The 21,035-nt window shown below is 48.4% G+C and overlaps 1 protein-coding gene and 1 long non-coding RNA gene across 2 annotated transcripts in view; one reads left to right on the top strand and one right to left on the bottom strand.

Annotated features, from left to right (window-relative positions):
- Positions 1–1,470: 1,470 nt before the first annotated feature.
- On the bottom strand, positions 1,471–20,493 carry LOC144224077 (uncharacterized). Its single transcript, XR_013332904.1, has 3 exons — positions 20,174–20,493; positions 3,564–3,675; positions 1,471–1,653 (listed from the first exon to the last, which is right to left on the bottom strand). It is a non-coding gene; the product is annotated as an uncharacterized LOC144224077 (long non-coding RNA).
- A 346-nt stretch (positions 20,494–20,839) lies between these two features.
- The window catches only part of ST6GALNAC2 (ST6 N-acetylgalactosaminide alpha-2,6-sialyltransferase 2), a 12,593-nt gene continuing 12,397 nt past the window's right edge, over positions 20,840–21,035 (top strand). The window contains exon 1 of the mRNA XM_077756249.1: positions 20,840–21,032. Coding sequence (XP_077612375.1) covers positions 20,908–21,032 — 125 coding nt within the window. The 5' untranslated portion in view covers positions 20,840–20,907. The remainder of the gene's footprint in view (positions 21,033–21,035) is intronic.

Raw genomic sequence — 21,035 nt, 5'->3', positions numbered from 1 at the left:
TGGAATGCCTGAACCTATGGATGCACATGGATCTGGCCTTTTGGGTTTTTTGCCTGAAAAACCTTCACACCCAGCGAGGAGCCCATTGAGGGGCTTGAACTCACGATGCTGAGATCAAGACATTCGCTGAGATCAGGAGTCGGATGCTTAACTGACGGAGCCATCCAGGCGCCCCTAGATTTGCTTTTGAATTCTAAATCTTGTACTTAGCAGCTGTGAAATCTTGAAGGTCTTACTTAATTTCACTGTAGACTGTCTAGAGGATTCTTCCGGGGCTTATCATATTCTAGAAGGATCTACACCTTTCCTTGTCTTTGAGCTATTTGGCAACTCTCTGGATTGTGGACAACTGATAGTAAAAAAAGAATGATTCTTGTCCATGAAGATGCAAAACGTCTTATATAATGAAGACACAAATAATGATTCCCCAGTGGCTGGTGACCCCATTTTATATGTACAAGCAAGTTCGTTTTAGCATTCCTGGTTGCCTACATGTGTGTCTGTACTTTGGACTGTCCTTTGAACTGGTATTTACATCTCAACGGTTCCTTCGTTAATTAACAAGTTAAATAAAATCCTTGACACGTGTTCATTTTACGTTTGTATGAGAATCACGATTTTACCCTTAAAAACACACCCTTTACCATGTCCTTAGGCCACCGTTTTCTAATCTGTGACAGGACTTTTACGGTATCCATTTCGCAAGGATTTAGAAAATTACTGTATGTAAAAAGCCTGATACTCAGGGACCCAGTGTCCTCCCCTTTCATTCTCTATTCTCCCATCGTCCAAAAGTTTCTCAAGTCCCATGTAGAGAATTTGGACCAAGCCCACGGCATTTCACTTCATCTTATCCCCCCTGAGCTCTGTCTCCAGGATTAAGATTCTGAAGCCCAGAAAGAATTCTAAAGATGCTAAACCGAATAGAGGCCCTTGATGAAGGAGGACACGGAAGGCCAAAAACACACACAAACACAAAAAACAAACACAAGCTTTCTTTCAGACTTCATGCACAGGGTTCAAAAGTTACTTGATATCAATAGGACAGAATTTGCTTTGCTCAGGAGGGTTGCAGTACCAGCTCTGGGCAGCAGGTGGCAACATCTCGCGACCCCTTGTCTGGGATGCTCAACTGGCCTTTTTCAGGTTTTCCTAGCTATTCTTACATGTTTATCCTTCCGTGTGAATTCTAGTATCCGCTTAAAATCTAGGAAAAATGTTTTGGTATCTTAATTGTAATTGCATTAGATTTATAAATTTACTTGGGGAGAGGGACATCTGGATGGCTCCGCCGGGTGGGCCTCCGACTCTGGCTCACATCGTGATCTCACTGTGTGTGAGTTCAAGCCCCGTGTGTTGTGGGGACGGCTCAGAGCCTGGAGCCTCCTTCGGATTCTGTGTCTCCCTCTCTCTCTGCCCCTCCCCTGCTCACACTCTCTCTCTCTCAAAAACAAACAATAAAAAAAAATGTGTAATAAATAAATTTACTTGGGGAGAACTGACGGATGTGTTGAGTTCTCTTTTCCAAGAGCAAGACCATCTTCCATCTGTCCAATTCCTTGTTTGTGTCTTTCAGTATTTTAATGTTTTCCTCATACAGATTTCGAACTTTCCTTGTTGAATGCAGCACTCAGTCTTCTATCTTCTTTGTTGCTGTTGAAACAAAACATGCTACAACATGATATATCCGCTCCCTGGTTATTATTTATGTTTGTGAAGGCTGACAAATGCTATCATAGCATCTGCACATAGACTATTTTCAAATTCTTTATGCCTCTAATTTATTTCTCCTTCCCAAGTCTTTCGACTGGTATGTCAGGAATGAGCCAACACAATTTACTCCCCTTTGGATCCAGATAAACGAGACTCAGCCTTTATGTTTGGGTTCGCCTGAATTTAAATTTGAGGAAGTACATTTGGAGTTCTCTGCTGATAGTATAAGACAGGACGTGCTACATAGTGTCGATAGAGTAAGGCAGTAGAATATAAAATTAACACATCGAGATCAATAGCTCCTTGACCAAAACAAATCCTTTTCTGTAGGAATTTACCCTGAATGTAAATCTTCAGTAATACAAAAATAAATATGCACAAGATTATTCAACTTCAGGATTGTTCAAAAGCACAAAATATTGGGAAATGCTGAGGTACTTAAATGAAAGAGGGGCGCCTGGGGGGCTCAGTCGGTTAAGCGTCTGACTTCAGCTCAGGTCATGATCTTGTGGTTAGTGAGTTTGAGTCCTGCGTCTGACTCTGTGCTGACAGCTCAGAGCCTGGAGACTGTTTCTGATTCTGTGACTCCCTCCCCTGCTCATATGCTCGCTCTCTCTCAAAAATAAATAAACATTAAAAAAAAATTGTTTTTAATGTAAGAGATCTGAACATGAAGAAGGATACATCTGTGCAACAGAGGACGAGGCAGCTGAAATAAAATGAGGAAGATCTCTGTGGACTACCATGGAGTGGTTTTAAGGGTGTGTGTATGTATAGTTACACATATTTTTTAAGTTTAATTACTTATTTATTTAAACAATCTCTACACTCAACATGGGGCTCAAACTCAGGACCCTGCAATCAGGAATCTCATGTTCTTCTGACCAAGCTAGCCAAGGTGTCCCTCTGGGTATATTATTAATTAAAAAAAAAGAAAAACTAAAGACAAAGGCTATTTATACTATTTATACCTTTTATATAGGAAATAATTAAATAATAATCACGTATCTGCTTATTTTTGCAAAAAGAAACACAAGGAAAAGACACCAGAAACTAACTAGTGAGGCTGGTGACCTACGCAGGGTGTGGGGTTAGAAGTTTTCCTTTACCCTTCAGGGCTCTTCCTGCTGGCCTAAGAATGAAATTGACATGACACAGATTAATAGGAGAAAATGTCCTTCAGTTTCATACATATGGGAAACTCACATGGAGGAGAGGTTCAAAGACAGAAAAGTAAAATGAGGTATGTGTGCCGTCCTGAGCTGAGGAATGGGAGGGAAGTCTGGGCTTCCCAGGGGAGGAGGGAACTCACAGGGCAGTAAGAAAAGCAGTTATTTCATAATTAGATGTTTGCCCTGCCACACAGACGGGTCAGTCCAGTAAAATTTATCTCTGGTAGGACCTCTTATTCTGGGAAAGAACTAATGTAGATTCTTCTAGGTAGTTAAGGGAAGGTCGAGAATTTCTCTCCAGCCACACATCTTGATTGCCTTCGGTTCTAAATAGTCCACAAAGGGGCACATTTTGGAAAGACTTGTTCTGAGCCTCTTCAGGAGTAGAACAGGGTGGAAGGGATGAGGGTGTAGAACAGGGCGCGGGGAGGGAGTGACACTTCTCTAAGTATACCTATTGGCATAGTTTCCCTTTGTGCTGTTAAAAAAACAAAATCCAACTGAGTAAATTTGAAGAGCTAATTGGCTTTTCTCAGCAACTGGGAATTGGGAAGCATCCCGTCTAACAAACGGAAAGGAACTCCCAGGAGCTCTGCAAAGTAAGAGACGTGGGCACAAGGCGGTTGGGGGGAGGGGTGCAGTTTCTAACAAAAGAGTAATTGTTTCAAGCGAAGTTACCTTTTTTTGGAGGGGAAGGGTGGGGGTTCATCATGCAGATCACCTCACTACTGCTCATCAGGATAATTACCGATGGTTAAAAGTCTCAGGTCACATTCCCCGGGAGGCAAATCTGCAATTACATTAGATATTAAGTCTTCGCTTGCTGACGTGGCTTAGCACAAGTGACTCTATTTTGAGCATGTTGCCTCTTTTTTTCCTTTAACAGAAGCTTAATATTTAATATTATTAAAAAGTATTAAAAATCAGCAAGGATGGGGGGAGGGGAATCCTAACATGGAATACGAAGATAAGTAACTGGAAAAAAATTAAACCTAACTATTAAACTATTATTTATAGTTTAATGCCTGGGTGGCTCAGTCAGTTAAGCATCCGACTCTTGATCTCAGCTCAGGTCTTGATCTCAAGGTCGTGATTCAAGTCCTGCTTTGGGCTTGAGTGTATTATGCTAAGCAAAGTAAGTCAAATACCATATGATTTCACTCACATGTGCAACTGAAGAAATAAAATAGATGAACAAAATGTGGGGGGAAGAGAGGGAAACAAGCCATAAGAGACTTAAAAAAATTTTTTTTNCCCTAGGGACTTTTACAGATAGAAAACAAACTGAGGGCTGATGGAGAGAGGCGAGTGGGGGCTGGGCTAGAGGGGGGATGGGCATTAAGGAGGGCACCTGTGATGAGCCCTGAGTGTTGTATGTAAGTGGCGAATCACTGAATTCTACTCCTGTAAAATAATTACGCTGTGGTTTTGCAAAAGAAAATATCCTTGCCCGGGGCGCCTGGGTGGCTTAGTCGGTTAAGCGTCCAACTTTCGCTTAGGTCATCATCTCGCGGTTCGTGGGTTCGAGCCCCGTGTCGGACTCTGTGCTGACTGCCAGCTCAGAGCCTGGAGCCTGTTTTGGTCTGTGACTCCCTCTCTCTCTGACCCTCCCCTGCTCACGCTGTCTCTCTCTCTATCTCTCTCCTAGAAATAAAAAAATATATATATCCTTGCCCTTGGCCAATAGACTGAAGGGGTATTTAAGAATAAAGAGACATCACGTCTGCAACTTGCCTTACAAATTGTTTAGGGAACATGGTTCAGGAAAGAGAGAGAGGAAGAATGATAAAAGCAAATGTGGAAGAATATCAACGATTGGGAGATCTGGAGGAAGTGACTGTTCTTACAACTTTTCTGGAAATAGGAAATTATTTCAAAATTAAAAAAAAAGAGCAAGGATGCTAAAAATGTAGGATTTCTGTCAGGAGCAGTATGGTGGGTTCACTACTGTATAGAGCCTTCCTACGACTAAACAGCTCAATCCTGGATAATAAATGTCTGTGTAATGCCTTGCTGACTTCACAGTGAGGGAGGTCTCCTTTCCTATGCCACCCATGCTCCTCACCCAATCTTCAAATTTGAGCTGAAACCAGAGTTGGGAATAGAAAGCATCCAACACCCAAGAAATACAGACTTTCTTCAAGGACAAATGTCAATGTCAAGACTTCATCTACAAAAAGACTAGGCCTTGAGCCAGTAGCTGGGGTTGGGGGTGCTGACCTGACACTCTCGTATTAAGCTGAGATAATAGAAGGAGAATGAAGGTCGTAGAACTCCCTGGCCACCAGCTGAAGCAAATACAAATCCTCTGTAGAAAGGGTCGCCTCCAGTTGAGGCCCCCAGGTTTCCCTTACATTAAGTCAACAAAACCCAAGCACCTCCCCGCCCCCCCCCAACCCAAGGATTTCCGATATTGGAGTAAGCAGATACAGAATACAAGGTGCATATGTACAAAATCTTTGAAGGAATTTTTAAAAATGTAATTCCCAGAAACGGGGCACCTAGGTGGCTCAGTTGGTTGAGTGGCCAAATTCAGCTCAGGTCCTGATCTCGCAGTGGGTTGGTTCGAGCCCCGCATCGGGCTCTGTGCTGACAGCTCAGAGCCTGGAGCCTGCTTCAGATTCTGTGTCTCCCTCTCTCTGTGCCCCTCCCCTGCTCACGCTCTTTCTCTCTCTCAAAAATAAATAAACATTTTTAAAAATTTTTTTTAAAAGAATAAACAGAGATATAAAGATATTGAACTAAGAGAGATTTAAAAGTATAGAAGATGTGGGGCGCCTGGGTGGCTTAGTCGGTTAAGCGTCCGACTTTCGCTTAGGTCATGATCTCGCGCTTCGTGGGTTCGAGCCCCGCATCGGGCTCTGTGCTGACTGCCAGCTCAGAGCCTGGAGCCTGCTTCAGATTCTGTGTCTCCCTCTCTCTGTGCCCCTCCCCTGCTCACGCTCTCTCTCTCTCTCCTAGAAATAAATAAAACATAAAAAATTAAAAAAAAATATATAGAAGATGAAATAAAAGGACCTAATATAAGCCTAAACAGAGTTCTCCATTCCCCACCCTCCAAAAAATAAATAGAGAATGAAACTGAGATAACATTAGAAGAGGTAAAGGCCAACAATTCCCAACATGTGACTGAGATATGAATCTTCAGTACGGGAAGCACAACGTACACCAGGCAGGATAAATAAATATGAAATCCGCATGAGACACACGGTGGTGAAGGGCACGCCACCACAGGAAAAGCAGCCAGAGAGAAAAATGTAGAACACGGACACAGGACCTGTAATGAGATCAATAGCCGCTTTTCTCAACGGCGATAACATAACGGAAGCCAGAAGGCAGTAGAACTCTGTCTTCAAAGCGCTGAGAGAGAACTCACCTCCCTACTGAGTAAAACGATCCAGAACAGGGTGAACCAATGGCCTTTCCCATGTCTGAAAACTGATTTTACCACCAACAGATTTTCTTCTTTTCTAATTTGTTAACGTTTATTTATTTTTGAGAAACAGAGATACAGCACGAGAAGGGGAGGGGCAGAGAGAGAGGGAGACACAGAATGTGAAGCAGGCTCCAGGCTCCGAGCTGTCAGCACAGAGCCTGACGCGGGGCTCGAACCCATGAACCGTGAGATCATGACCTGAGCCGAAGTCGGACGCTTAACCGACTGACCCCCCCAGGCGCCCCTCACAACAGGGACTTCCAAAGAATGTATTTCTAGAGGGAAGAAGATGGTCCTATCAAAGCCTGGAAAGAAGAAGGAAGTGAGAAGGAAACTGGGCCAGAGAACAATTAGTGAATGTGACGTAATAGAAAAAATATAAGTACGTTTTGGGCTCTGCCCCCCACTTTGCCCCCGGCCAGTCCTACCCCTGGCACCTAGCTCCTAAAACCCTGGAACTCCCCGGGTGTCAGGAATGGTTTTTGTTCTAATGAGGGGGGTCTAGGTGGGCTCTGGGGTGGGGGCTGGTCACCACAGAGACCAAGCCAAGATTCGAAGTCTGGAGTTTTTAGTCCCCTATCCTCCAGAATGGGCAGAGGGGCCATACATGGATGGATGGATGGTCATGCCCATGTGATGAAGCTTCTGCAAAATCCCAGTACTAAGGGGCTCGGAGAGTTGCCAGGGGTACCAACACATCCACGAATTGGGTGGGTGACTCACCCCGACTTCACAGGGACAGAAGCCCCTGGCTGTGCTGTGGGCCCTCCCAGCCTCCACCCTACGTATGTCTTCATCTGACTGTTCATCTGTATTCCTTTGTTTTTTTAATGTTTATTGATTTATTTTGAGAGAGAGAGAGGGAGCAGGGGAGGGGCAGAGAGAGGACCTCAAGCAGGCTCTCCTTTGTCAGCTCAGAGCCCGGGGTGGGGCGGGGAGATCAGGACCTGAGCTAATCAGGAGTCTGATGCCTAACCGACTGAGCCCCCCAGGCGGCCCCATCTGTCCATAGTCTTTATCTTACCCTGTTGAAAAACGCGTTTCCCTGAGTTCTGTGAGCTGCCTTAGCAAATTAATCAAACCCAAGGAGGGGAGTGTGGGAACCTCAGCTTTACAGCCAATCGGACACACAGGGGACGACATGCACAGGTGACAACATGCACTGGCATCTGCAGCAGGATGGGGGCAGTCTCATGGGGCTGAGCCCCTAACCCGTGGGGTCTGACGCTGCCTCCTGGTAAAGTGTCAGGATAGAATTAAAAGGAAGTGATCTGTAGGCCACTTGGCTGTGTCACAGAATTGCTTGGTGTGAGGAGAAGCTCCCCCCACCCCACACACAATTCGTGACCATAAAGTGTCAGAAGTGAAGTGTTCTGTGTCAAAGTAGAGGAGGTGGTGGAGGAGGCAGCCTGGGATCTCCTAATAGAGACAACATGAAGGAAAACTTAGACAACTTTGTGAATATACTAAACCATACGGTAACATCCACTGAATTGGACTCCTTAAAAGATGCAGTGTTGGGATGCCTGGGTGGCTCAGTCCATTGAGTGTCCGACTTCAGCTCAGGTCATGATCTCACAGTTCGTGAGTCTGAGCCCTGCGTTGGGCTCTGTGCTGACAGCTCAGAGCCTGGAGCCTGTTTCACATTCTGTGTCTCCCTCTCTCTCTCCCCCTTGCCCACTCACACTCTGTCTCTCTCTCACACACAAAAATAAATAAATACATAAAAATGCTTGAATCCAGGGGGGCCCTGGTGGGCTCAGTCGGTAGCGCGTGCCGCTCCTGATCTTGAGGCCGTGAGTTTGAACCCCATGCTGGGTGTAGAGACTGCTTAAATAAATAAACTTAAAAAAATATTTAAAAAAAAATTAAAAATACCCTACAGTTCAAGGAGGAAGGGGAAAAGGAGACCATGAAAAACCTTTATCCCTTAGCGTTTTCGTCAGCTACCGTCATGTGTATGACTTGTGCGTCCAAGAAACATACAAGCCCCGAGGAAAGGAAATAAGGCACATGCTTTTGGGAAAGGGAAGAGCCTTGAGCCTGAGAAAAAGGCGAAATCCCTTTCTCTAGCGTTTCTAATGCAATAGTTGAGCAATCTCCTGACGGGCCGTCGGAAGCAGACTCTGGCACGAATAACAGACTCTCGCAGGAAACTCCCCTACATCCCCTAGTGTGGCCTTGTTCAGGTGATTGGCGGATGCCTGTGCCCTTCTCTGGAGGGTTGCCCTGGGCTGACGGAACTCTCCACCCTGCACCCCATTCCTGGAAGCCATCATCTCATTGAGGGAGGGAGTACAAAGCCCTCCCCCTTGCTGAGGTCGGGACAATTCTGTGGTGCGGTCTCTGCTTGGACTCCCGCGTCCAGACTGTACCTGAGACCTCTTCCCTATGGTCCCTTTCCTCGCCCTTCTTCCAGGTATTTCCAGAAGAACCTCTCGATAAGCCACACGCCTCCAAATCCCTGCCTCAGGCTCTGCTTCTGGGAAACTAACCTGAGACAGTGGTTGGGCAGTCTTGAAACACCGCTAATTCTAACTCATTCTAATTCACTTGCCCACACTTGCCAATTCACTCTAATTCTGGAGGTGAATCAAACACTTTTAAGCAGCCGTTACTTTGCTATATCTGGTCCCACAATGTTAGCCAGTCACTCTTTCTTGCTATAAAGACGCTCAACCAGAAATACATTCCGAACTGGCTTTCTTGAAAGCCCAGCTCTCTCACAAATTTGAAGTAAAATTTCGACAGGAAAATACAGTTCCAGGAGAGAAGTTGTCACACTAAATAGCTCGCACCCTCTTCCTTGACCCCTTCCGGTTTGGACCAAGAACCCCAAGTACAAGTTCACACTTCCAAACCCTGAGGCCTCTTCCCACCAGGAGTCACCTGGGAAGAATGCCGAGCCAGGAATGGAGCCATTTACCAGTGGGTGGAGTCTCGGTTTGTGCTTTCAAGGTTGGGGCCCACCCTGTGCCCCGAATCCCTGTCTCCCTCCTTCCCTCCTCTTTCAAGAGTCAACCGATTGGGGGCGCCTGGGGGGCTCAGTCGGCTGAGCATCAGACTTTGGCTCAGGTCATGATCTCACAGTTCGTGGGTTCGAGCCCCACATCAGGCTCTGTGCTGACAGCTCGGAGCCTGGAGCTGCTTCAGATTCTGTGTCCCCGTCTCCCTCTCTGCCCCTTCCCTGTTCGTGCTCTGTCTCTCTGTCTCAAAAATAAATAAAACATTAAAAAAATAGGTTAAGGTAGATCTCTAACACCACACACAATTTCCTGTTTTGTCCACCTCTGTTCTGCCCCAGTGCTACAGAGATCAGGAGAGATTAAGAACCAGGATGGAGGTTCATGTTATTAATGGGAGGGCTGATGTTTACTTAGGAGAGGGTGGTGGCTCTTGGAGCTTCTCCCCACGGCGGTCCTCACATATCCTGTTGACCTGTATGCAGAGGTTAAAGTCAAACCTGTGTGTTCCCAGGAGGAGGAAAAGTACACCTGACCACACCTAAGGATTTATACGTGTCCACAGAAATTGTTTGCGAATCAATAGATACTGAAACACGGCATTCTCCGGGTCATCACATCCGGGGTAGATGCACAGGCCGCAGTGTGCAGGCTACCTGGGATGGGAAGCAGGAAACCACAGGCCTTGCGCCCACCCCGTTCACACGCACGCACGTGCGTGCACAATGCATGCACACACATGCTTCCTCGCGGTCTCAGAGCCCATAGCACACCCAGGGTGATGCATGGCAGTTTCCACCATGAGCTGGTCGTTAAGTGCAGGAAGAAACATGGCTCTGCACGCCTTTGCATTTCCTGTAGGCATCGTGCTCTGTTTGAATGAAAGACAAACTTGGCAGAGCGGAACCCCTGTCATAGACAGGGAATTTCTCGCCCACGGAGGCAGGCCTAGTGATCTGGACCTGCTTTGGGATTATCAGAAAACTGCAGGGATTAGCAGTATTTCAGAGTTAGGGGCTAAGGAAATCAGAAAAATCACTCGGGGTGGTGGGGGATAGGATTTGCCAAGGGAGGCTTGTCTACAAGGTGTTTGGGGACAGGTAGGGTTCTGACTTCGACAAGCAGAGCATCAATTATAGTCCCTGGCTGGGTGTAGAGCCTCGCACATCACCTGCCTCTCGCTGGGGGGATTTATGGACTTGCAAATACTCCCATGCAGCCCTCGGAGCCTCTTTCTCTGCCTTCCCGTCTCCCAGCCTCCAGTGCTGGCGGCTAGAGTCCACGTCAGGCTAATTCTCTCTTCTTTTGACGTAACCTGTTCTTGTCATTGGGAGCTTCTTTGTCCCTAGCATTCTGGACTGTCGCCAGGAGGGGTCACCATGCCTGGCTTTGCAGAGGTAATACCCCCTGGGGGTCCGAGAGCCCTTCTAATCTGCAGCCCCAGCTCCCTTTCTCCCAGATCAGGAAACCCTTTACCATTTACCTGCTAATGTATCTTTTCACCATCTTTTCTGGTGTTCTTTTCTTCCCTAGATCTGTCCTCCCTTTCTGTCCATTTTGTAAATCACATCTTTTTTTTTTTTTTTTTTTGAGAGAGAGAGAGACAGAGCATGAGCAGGGGAGAGGCAGAGAAGGAGACACAGAATCTGACGCAGGCTCCAGGCTCTGAGCTGTCAGCACAGAGCCCGACGCGGGGCTCAACCTCACAGACCACAAGATCATGACCTGAGCCGAAGTCAGATGCTTAACCAACGGAGTCACCCAGGTTCCCCCATATAATTCACATCTTAAAAACATGGGGCGCCTGAGTGGCTCCGTTGGTTAAGTGCCCGACTTTAGCTCAAGTCATGATCTCATGGTCTGTGAGTTCGAGCCCCACATTGGGCTGTGTGCTGACAGCTCAGAGCCTGGAGCTGCTTCAGATTCTGTGTCTCCCTCTCTCTCTGCCCCTCCCCCGCTCATGCTCTGTCTCTTTTCTCAAAAATGAATAAAGATTAAAAAAGAAAAACGGGGACAGAGGGTTCCGCCCTGTGTACTAATTATTTGGGTTTCAGCAAAGACTACCATCTTTTTTCAGACTGTCTAGTGAATTTTTAAATGTATCAATCATGGGTTTTGTTTGCTGTGGGTTTAATCCCAGGACTTTTTTTTTTAATGTTTTTTTTTTTTTCTAGGAGAGAGAGAGAGAGAGACAGCATGAGCAGGGGAGGGTCAGAGAAAGAGGGAGATACAGACTCCGAAATAGGCTCCAGGCTCTGAGCTGGCAGTCAGCACAGAGCCCGACGCGGGGCTCGAACCCACGAACCGCGAGATCATGACCTAAGCCAATGTCGGACGCTTAACCAACTAAGCCACCCAGGCGCCCCTTTTTTTAATGTTCTAATAGAATCTCCACGAAAAGCCTCACATGACCGAGTTGGCCTTCCCATCGGCCCTCCCTCGCTCCCCTGCCGCGGGTGGTCGTGGTTGTTCAACTTGACCTTCCTTCCTCCGGTTGTGCAACCCTTCTAAATTAGCCGCTCTCTTTGGCTTGCTCAGGGCTCCATCTTTTCTCGGCGACCAGGCCGGCCGTCTAGGATGCGAGAAGTGAGGTAAGAATATCAGTTTCCACATTTGTGGGCCAAAGGGGAGAACGGCCACTTCCTGGGCCCCCTGGCAGCACCGTCCCAAACCAGCTGCCCGGGAAGCTGCCTTCCAGGTCTCCCCAAATCCGAAGGCTTAAAAGATGGCCACATGCTTGCTCGTGATTTTATGGACCGGCCGCCGGGGCTGACCCCTCTGCTCTGGCCCGGGGTGGCCCCACGCAACTGTGGACATCCAGGGCTGGAATGGGGCTGTGGCCCACGATGGCCTCGCTCCCCCGTCTGGTAGGTCAGGCCGGCTCCCGGCTGGGCCTCTCCGTCCCCTGGACGTGGTTGCAGGGGACCCCAGAGCACATGAACAAAAGCTACAAGGCCAGGAGAGGCCCATTATCAGAAGGCAGATGTCATTTCGGCCACATTCTACCAGCCAAAGGAAGTCACGAAGCCAGGCCAGAGTCAAGGCGCCGGGAAACAGACTGGCCCTCTCGTCGGGGGGAGGGTGTGAATTTCCAGTGTGGCAGGACCCGGGCGGCCGTCCAGCAGCGATGTGCCCGCTGACGGGGGGGTCCGCGTGGATGGCGCCACTCTTACGCCGTCCGCTGCCTGGCGGTGCGGGACAGACGCAGGGCTTCCCCAAGAAGGACTCCGTCTTTCTCATGGCCCGGTGTCCGTCCTCAACAGTCTGCGTGGGGCCAGAACAGCCCACTCTTGTCGGGGGCTCCCTCCGCTCCTTGAAGCGCTGCAGTCACAGTCAGCGAGTCTGGCCGTCTTTACGAGGTTGGAATTATTACCGCTCCCACGGTACAAATGAAGACACGGGGCATACAGAAATAAGAGCTTAAGGAACTTGTCCCAGCCCACACAGCAGAACTGCAATTCTGGCTTTGCAACCCACCTTCTGGAACATTCTAGGCATCTGGAGGTATCCCCTTCCTCAGTGTTCCTCCTTCCTTCCTTGTCTCATCCACGGAATTCAGGGGGGGGATAGAGGCTGGAGGGCCCCTCCCTGCCTCTCTCTCTTCCCCCCTCCCGCCCCCTCCCCCGGCTGCCACTCTGAACTAGCAGAGCAGCGAGGCCAGCAGGCGAGGCTTGGCAAGGACACCTGAACCCCAAGGGTTCACTGGGAAAGGAAGCAAGGAAGCATTTGGTTTCAGGGCTGAGGTGCGAACTGTCACCAGGGACAAGATGCAAAGAGAACTCGGCTGATCCTGCGCCCTGGGAGAAAGGGCACCCCACAGGGGTTCCCAAAGAGGAGTCTGGGAGGATGGGGCAGGCGTGCGCAGTTTCAAGGGACCGACCGAAGGCCACTGGTTCGCACTTCCCTCACCACACACCCTACACAAACACACACACACAAAATGTCAACGCATCCTCATTTCCTACGCCCAGCCCTTGTTGGGTACCCTCACAACACATACAGTTAAGTCCGAATAGGTGGTCATGTTGCTAGGCAGCCGAACTGGGTCCAAATCTTTCCACCAGGACTGTCCATTAGGGCCAACACCATGTGTCGCGGCTATCAGGTATTTGCACACATACCTGTTTGCACTCCATTTGCTAATGTCCAAATGACACCAGTCCATTTGCTAGCAGACATTTATATAAATCACATCAGCAGCTGGCTGAGTGAACAGGGAGAGTTGGAGGGCAGATGGGTGGCAGGGAAGTGAATTAGAAGCCAACTATAATCCACATGGCCATCGGGCCACTTGGAGTGGAGGTGGAGAAATGAGCTCAGATTTGCAAAATAGTCAGCATCAAGATGGCGAATGGCGAATGGCTTCCATTTGGAATCCAAAGTAATACACCAAAAAGTCATCGTGAAATTTCCAACATCACAGACCAAAAAATAATAAATCACTATGATCTATCCTGAAACAGTTAATGGGTTAAAATAAATACAATATTACGGCATCATACTTAAGATGAATGATACAATCATTTCACGTTCTGTAATTTTAACACTTTTGTTTCCTAGTATTACCAAGACCAATTACAATTGTGCAAAATTTATCAGTGACACTGTGTGATGCAAGTGGGCAAATCATCTATTGTCAAAATGAGTGTCTCGTGTTTTCCAAAATGACATTAATTTTTTTCAAGAAGTTGACATTTTCGAGAGGTTGGGGTAAAAAAACCCCATCCCATTAATAGGTCTATAGAAAACAAATATAAAAAAAGAAACCTTTTAACTCTCGAAAAGCATTAGGCTCTAATTGTTTGATTCACAAGTGCTAATCACACTCTGATCCAGAACATTCAGCTGATATTTAAAATTTGGTCATCACATGTGTTTTCTTTTTGCAAGTGCCGTTCTACTCAGCTTCCATTCAGTGCATAAATTTGTCTTTTTATAAATTCTTGAAATACAACTGGGACAATTTTCATCATGGCTTTTTTTTCCCCCCATAAAACACTTAATCATCTGAAAGGAGTTTTGATTGAAATGACAACACCAGCCTCTGATACATAATTAGAATATCTAATAAATTTTGATTAGAAACTGGCTTGAAATGCAGGCCACTTCAGATACTGAAAAATCAGAATTGATTTTAATAAGAATGTTTTTGTATGAAGATGCTTACACAAGATTGTTTCAGAACGTGGAGAACTTGAAGTTTTAAAGTCTTCTTGGTTTTATAAAGCCATAATCTACGTCGTAAGTGAAAAGTATGTTATAGATACTTTTCAAGATGTTTTAAGTTTATTTATTTTGAAAGAGAGAGAGAGAGAGAGGGAGGAAAGGGCGGGGTGTGGGGGAGGAGACAGAGTTGAGTACAGAGCCTGATGCAGGGCTCGATCCCACGAACCATGAGATCATGACCTGAGCCAAAATCAAGAATCAGATGCTCAAATAACTGAGCCACCCAGGCACCCCAACTTTTCAAGATTTTTTTTAAGTTTATTTTTTTCAAAAAATTTTTTGTTTTAATGTTTATTCATTTTTGAGAGACCGAGAGAGACAGAGCATGAGCAGGGGAAGGGCAGAGAGAGAGGGAGACACAGAATCTGAAGCAGGCTCCAGGCTCTGAGCTGTCAGCACGCAGCCCAATGCGGAGCTCGAACTCACTGACCGAAAGATCATGACCTGAGCTGCAGTCAGATGCTTAACTGACTGAGCCACCCAGGTGATCCCCAACTTTTCAAGATTTTAACTCAACTTAATGATGACCTTATATTTGTTTTTAAAAAAAATCTAATGAAGTATATTACACATGGAGGCAAAAGAAAATAAATTAACATCTCATTTTAGAAAAAACTCAAACATACACAAAAGTAGAAAGAATAGTGTAATGAACTCCCACTGTCCAGCTCATATTAATAAAAATTAATGTAATTATTAATATAATTATTAACTCATGGCCAATCTTCTTTCATCGGGGCCTTCATGCCCTCCCCACTTACAGCTTAGACTGGATTATTTTAAGCAAACCCCACGCACCATATTGTTCATCTGTAAACACTTCAGTATGTTTTACTAACAGATAAGAACTCTAAAATAAGCACAATACTATTACCATATCAAAAAACGTTAACAATTCCTTAGATTTGCCAAATATCCAGTTTGCATTTCAAATTTCTCTGATTCAGTAGAATTTTAGGATAACAAATCAACAGTGAAGCCAACAGTGAGTTAAAAACCATTGCAAGATTAAAGACACAGACTGAAAGTGAAGAGTGGAAAAAACATTTACCATGTAAATGGAAATGAGTTAAAGAAGTCAGACTAGCAATATTGACATCAAACAAAATAGACTTTAAAACAAATTTTTTTAATGTTTATTTAGTTTTTTGGGAGAGACACAGAGTATGAGCAGGGGAGGGGCAGAGAGAGAGGAAGACACAGGCTGGAACCCACGAACCGTGTGATCATGACCTGAGCTGAAGTTGGTCACTTAACCAACTGAGCCACCCAGGCGCCCCTAGACTTTAAAACAAAGACTGTAGGGGAGCCTGGCTGGCTCAGTCAGTTGAGCATGCAACTTCGGCTCAGGTCATGATCTTACGGTTCATGGGTTCAAGCCCCACATCGGACTCTGTGCTGATGGCTCAGAGCCTGGAGCCTGCTTCGGATTCTGTGTCTCCCTCTTTCTCTGCCCCTCCCCTGCTCACATTCTGTCTGTCTGTCTCTCTCAAAAATAGACATTTCTTACAATTTAAAAAAACAACAAAGACTGTAACAAGAGACAAAGAAGGGTCTTTATGATAATGATCAAGCCAACAATAAGATATAACAATTGTAAAAACCATTGCAAGAGATGGATTTCAGGGTACCCCTGGCTGGCTCAGGCCATACAGCAAGTGACTCTTGATCTTGGGATCGAGAGTTCAAACCCTACATCAAGCCTAGAGCTCATTAAAAAGAGAGAGAGAGAGATGGATTTCAGCATGACAGCATGAGGGGCTCCACAGACCCAGGCTCCAATAAAATGGGTGAAGAGTGTAAAAAATCAATCAATGGGGCGCCTGGATGGCTTAGCCGGTTAAGCGTCCAACTTTCGCTTAGGTCATGATCTCGCGGTTCGTGGGTTTGAGCCCTGCGTCGGGCTCTGTGCTGACTGCCAGCTCAGAGCCTGGAGCCTATTTCAGAGTCTGTATCTCCCTCTCTCTCTGACCCTCCCCTGCTCACGCTCTCTCTCTCTCTCTCCTAGAAATAAATAAAAATATTTTTTAAAAAAAAGATCATTTACAGTATCTAGAAGTGGTCCTAAGCGTATACACAAATGATAAAATATCTATTGAGGAAAATCCACTAAAATTTGAGAAGAGTGTGTGGTATCTGAGCCCAAACTGCTCCCTCTCTCCCTACCCTCACTCCAGATCGGTGCAGCCGAGAACACAGGACCCCCTCTCCCCTCAGCGCCCTGTCACAGGACTTTCTTCAAGGGAGGGGCAGGCCACTGGCGTCTGTCATCCTGTACCAGCTACCTGTGGCTGAGGCAAAGTTTGAGCAAGTGCGGCCAAGAGGTGGGGACTCGCTTCTGCTCAGCTTCCGCTCCTGAAATGGAGACTCCACCTTGAGTGTGATGTCACCGAGGATACAGAGGGCTTGGCTGTGGCTGTCCTGGCTTGTAAGGTGGTGGCTTCGTGCCAGGAGAGGCAAGCTGAGAGGACCGGAGGCTACTGTCTCCCCTCTGTCCCATGCTCCACTCCTAAACGAGGGCATCACTCAGACAGAAGCACACCACTGTCCCCCACCCCAGCTCCAGAGCCCTGGCTCAGAGATTTGGCCCGGGACAGAAGCAGGCTATAAAATGCATAGGTCCTGGGGCGCCTGGATGGATCGGTCCGGCTCTTGATCTCAGCTCAGGTCTTGATCTCAGCGTCATGAGTTCAAGCCTGCACTGGGCTCGAGGCTGGGCATGGAGCCTACTACAGAAAAAACATAAAACAAAACACACGCACACACACAAACCCAACCATATAAGGTCCTAATCTCTTCCTAGAGGAACTGGCTTTATTTGCAACAGAAGGTGGAGAAGGTCAGTCGTAAGGTCAATCTGGTGAAAGGCAACTGGGAGAAGATTGGTAGATTTGATGAAGCTATAGGTTCAAGAGTAAGCCAGCTAGTTTGCAGGAGAGAACCAGGGAAGGGGACAGCCCACAGGGGCCCTCCTGAGTAGGAACACTAACCAAAGGAGCTACTCCTTCCAAGGAGCCCAGGCTGCAGAGCAATTTCTGCCCCAGGGCATTGTTGTAAACCATAGAGCAATCAGATGGCAATTCATGGAGCTTAAGGGCTGGGTTGGGTCAGGGAGAGAGGTGTAGAGAGCCCAGCCCAAACCACAGCCAACCCAGGTGACATACCCCCCAATCACACCGCCCTATGGGGAAACAGCAAAGGTTTAAGACTTTAGGGGAATCGGGGGTCAGAAAGGGGTTGGCCTCCCTAAAATAAGCCAGCCAATCATTGAACAAGCAAATAACAAACCTGGGATGGAGAATGGGAGTCCACTACCCAAAGTTGCTACAGTAGATTTTTAAAAATTTTTTAATGTTTATTTATTTTTGAAAGAAAGAGAGAGTGTACGTGGGGGAGAGGCAGAGAGAGCAAGAGACACAGAATCTGAAACAGGCTCCAGGCTCCGAGCTAGCTGTCAGCACAGAGCCCGACGCGGGGCTCGAACCCATGAACCGTGAGATCCTGACCTGAGCTTAACCGACTGAGCCACCCAGATGCCCTGCTACAATATATTGTCTTAAATATCCCGTTTCCATCAAAAGGGTAGGAAACAAGCAAAAGAAGTAGGAAAGCAAGACTCTGCTCTCACTCTGGAAACAGATCAGAGCAGGAAGTGCCTTGTGAAAGTGGCCAGATGTTAACAGAGATGGAAAAGTAACCATGAGGACACTGTCAAGTTCAAAGGCAGATGGAGCAGGTGGAAAAGGTCTGCTCCATCGGGAACGATGAAGGCCTCTGCTGGCCTCAGAGGGGACAGTTTCAGGGGGGTGACCAGATGCAGGGAGACACGGAGACGGCACAGACTTCCCCTACCCCTCCCTACCCAGCGGGAAGGTAGCTGGAGGTAACCAAGGAGCGGGAACCGGCTGGTGCAGAGAGCCCAGCTGGAGCTGAACACGGAGTGGCACCATCCTATTCTGGAAGGAGAGACTCCTGGCGGTGCTCAGCCAGGCCAGAGCGTGGGAAGCAGGGAAGAGGGGACAGTGCACAGGCAGGTCTTAGAGCATGAATCCAGGTCGGAGTTGTGCAGAGCAGAAAGCCAGGAACATAGGAGAGTCTGGGCTATGATCCAGGGTCATAATCTGTCCTGCCTGGACAGAAGTTTCGGGGCTGATGTGCGGGAGGCCCTGGAAAGGCAGAGATGGAGGCTGTGTGAGGCTGCCAATGAGCAATGAGAATAACAGGTAGACGGCTGAGCGCCTTGGTCTGAGCTGGGTGGTAAAGGCACTGGAGCTGAGGGCGCCTGGGGGGCTCAGCAGGTTAAGTGTCTGACTCATGATTTCGGCTCGAGTCATGATCTCACACTTTAAAGGATCGAGCCCCACGTCGGGCTCCAAGCTGACAGTGCAGAGCCTGCTTGGGATTCTCTCTCTGTCCCTCCCCCACTGCTATCCCCCCCCCCAATAAATAAACTTTAAAAAGAAAGGTGTAGGGGGTAGACTGTACTCATTGACACAGATGGGGGGGCAGCTCCCACACAGGAGGCGAGCACCCCCCCAATCCCTTAAGGCTGGAGTCCAGGCAGGTGGAGGCTGGACCTCAGTGAGGACCCAGCTGGTAGATTTAAAGATGGGAAGTTGGAGAAATTAAGAGTTGGCTTTGGGGGCGCTTGGGTGGCTTAGTCGGTTAAGCATCCGACTTTCGCTTAGGTGATGGTCTCGCGGTTCGTGGGTTCGAGCCCCGCGTCGGGCTCTGTGCTGACTGCCAGCTCAGAGCCTGGAGCCTGATTCGGAGTCTGTGTCTCCCTCTCTCTCTAACCCTCCCCTGCTCACGCTCTCTCTCTCTCTCCTAGAAATAAATAAAAAATATTTTTTAAAAAATAAAGAGTTGGCTTTGAACGACACTTTAGATGAGATGGACATCATCTCATGGATGGATGGATATACATAACAGATATACAGAGAGAACATTCCATCCAAACACCATGGAACATGCATTCTTTTCAGTGCACACAGAACACATAATAGGTGGCAATACACTCCACCAATTCAAAAAGACCAAAAATTTAAAAAAAAATTTTTTTAAAGAAGAAACGAATAGTGGTTCCCTTTGCCTCCATAAAGTAGAAGAGGCATTTACTGAAAGCAAGGGTGGGTGGGCTCAGAGAGGGCCTGATGGCTTATTAAGCACTGCAGGGAGACAGGTGATATCTACAAGGACTCTGATGACCAAAAACTGAAATAAAAGACTTGAAATCATCAATTCCAAGTAGCGCCTGCCAAGGAGGTAGGAGGTGGGGCGCCTGGGGGGCTCGGTCGGTTAAGTGTCTGACTTCGGCTCAGGTCATGATCTCATGGTTCGTGGGTTCGAGCCCCGCGTCCGTCTCTGTGCTGGCAGCTCAGAGCCTGGAGCTGCTTCGGATTCTGTGTCTCTCTCTCTCTCTGACCCTCCCCTGCTCACACTGTTTCTCTCTCTCAGAAATAAATAAAACATTTAAAAAAAAAAAGGCGGTAGGAGGTACAGCTCGCTCTGAGTCAGTCTTGAACACAGGCTAGACTCTGCCCTTTGCAAAAGCCAACCCTCACCCCTGCGAGGCCCATGTGGGAGGTGAGAGAAGCCGGCCTCAAAGACCCATTCCTGCCCACAGGCGCAGGCCCTGGAAGCTTCTCTGGCTGGCCGCATACCTGTTGCCTCGCCCAGATTTGCTCCCACAAATGAACAGGTGATGGTGGATCTTCCCAGAAGGGAGAGGCTCCCTCTCATCCCTGAAGATCTCACAGGTTAGGGGGTGCCTAAGGCCCTGGACGCAGCCCGCAGGAGAATATTACTCCCCTCCCCCCCCATCTACTGCTCACTTCTGCGGAGGGCCCTGCTTCAAGACCCCAGGGAGCCAGGGCTGCCCCGCCCTTATAGGTGACGCCCTTTCTGGCGACAACAGAGGCCTTGCCACGCCTTTCAGGTGGTTTCTCTGCCACCGAGAGCCCCAGGCTGGCCTGGGTTTGTAAAGGAACGCTGTGCGAATGAGGACCCTGGCGGCCCCGGACGGTCACCAGATTAGGGGNGCAGGTGGCGGCGGCTGCCCGCGCCCCGCCCCCCACGGGGCCCCCAGGACCGCGCGCGCCCGCCCTTGACCGCGGCAGGAGAGTGCCCCGAGCAAACCCCAGTTCGTCCGGGTGCCCGCTGCCCACGTATTCGGTACAGAGGGCAGCTCCGGGCGCCGGAGGGCAACGCGTCCGCCCCCGGGACCCGCCCCGCAGCCCCCGAGGGTGCAGAGCGCCGGAGCGGGAGGGGAGCGGCGGGGCGGGGAGGCGCCGCGGGGGCGGGGGGAAGGCAGGGCGGGTGNNCCTGCCCGGCCCTCCCGCGCCTCTCCCCCGCGCCCGGGACGGCGGCAGACGGGGCGCCCGCGGGTGAGGGCTGCATGGGGCCCCCGCGCGGCCCGCTCTTCTGGCTGCTGCTCCTGCTCACGGCTGCCTGCTCGGGGATCCTCTTCGCTCTGTACTCCTCGGCGGTGGGGCCCTGGCCGGGGCCCCGGTCTGGAGCCAGGTA

Source organism: Crocuta crocuta, unplaced genomic scaffold (genome assembly GCF_008692635.1).
Source record: "Crocuta crocuta isolate KB4526 unplaced genomic scaffold, BGI_CrCroc_1.0 scaffold50, whole genome shotgun sequence".
NCBI classification, from domain to species: domain Eukaryota; kingdom Metazoa; phylum Chordata; class Mammalia; order Carnivora; family Hyaenidae; genus Crocuta; species Crocuta crocuta.
Note: the sequence above shows the minus strand (reverse complement) of the source record. Positions and strands in the feature narration are given on the sequence as shown.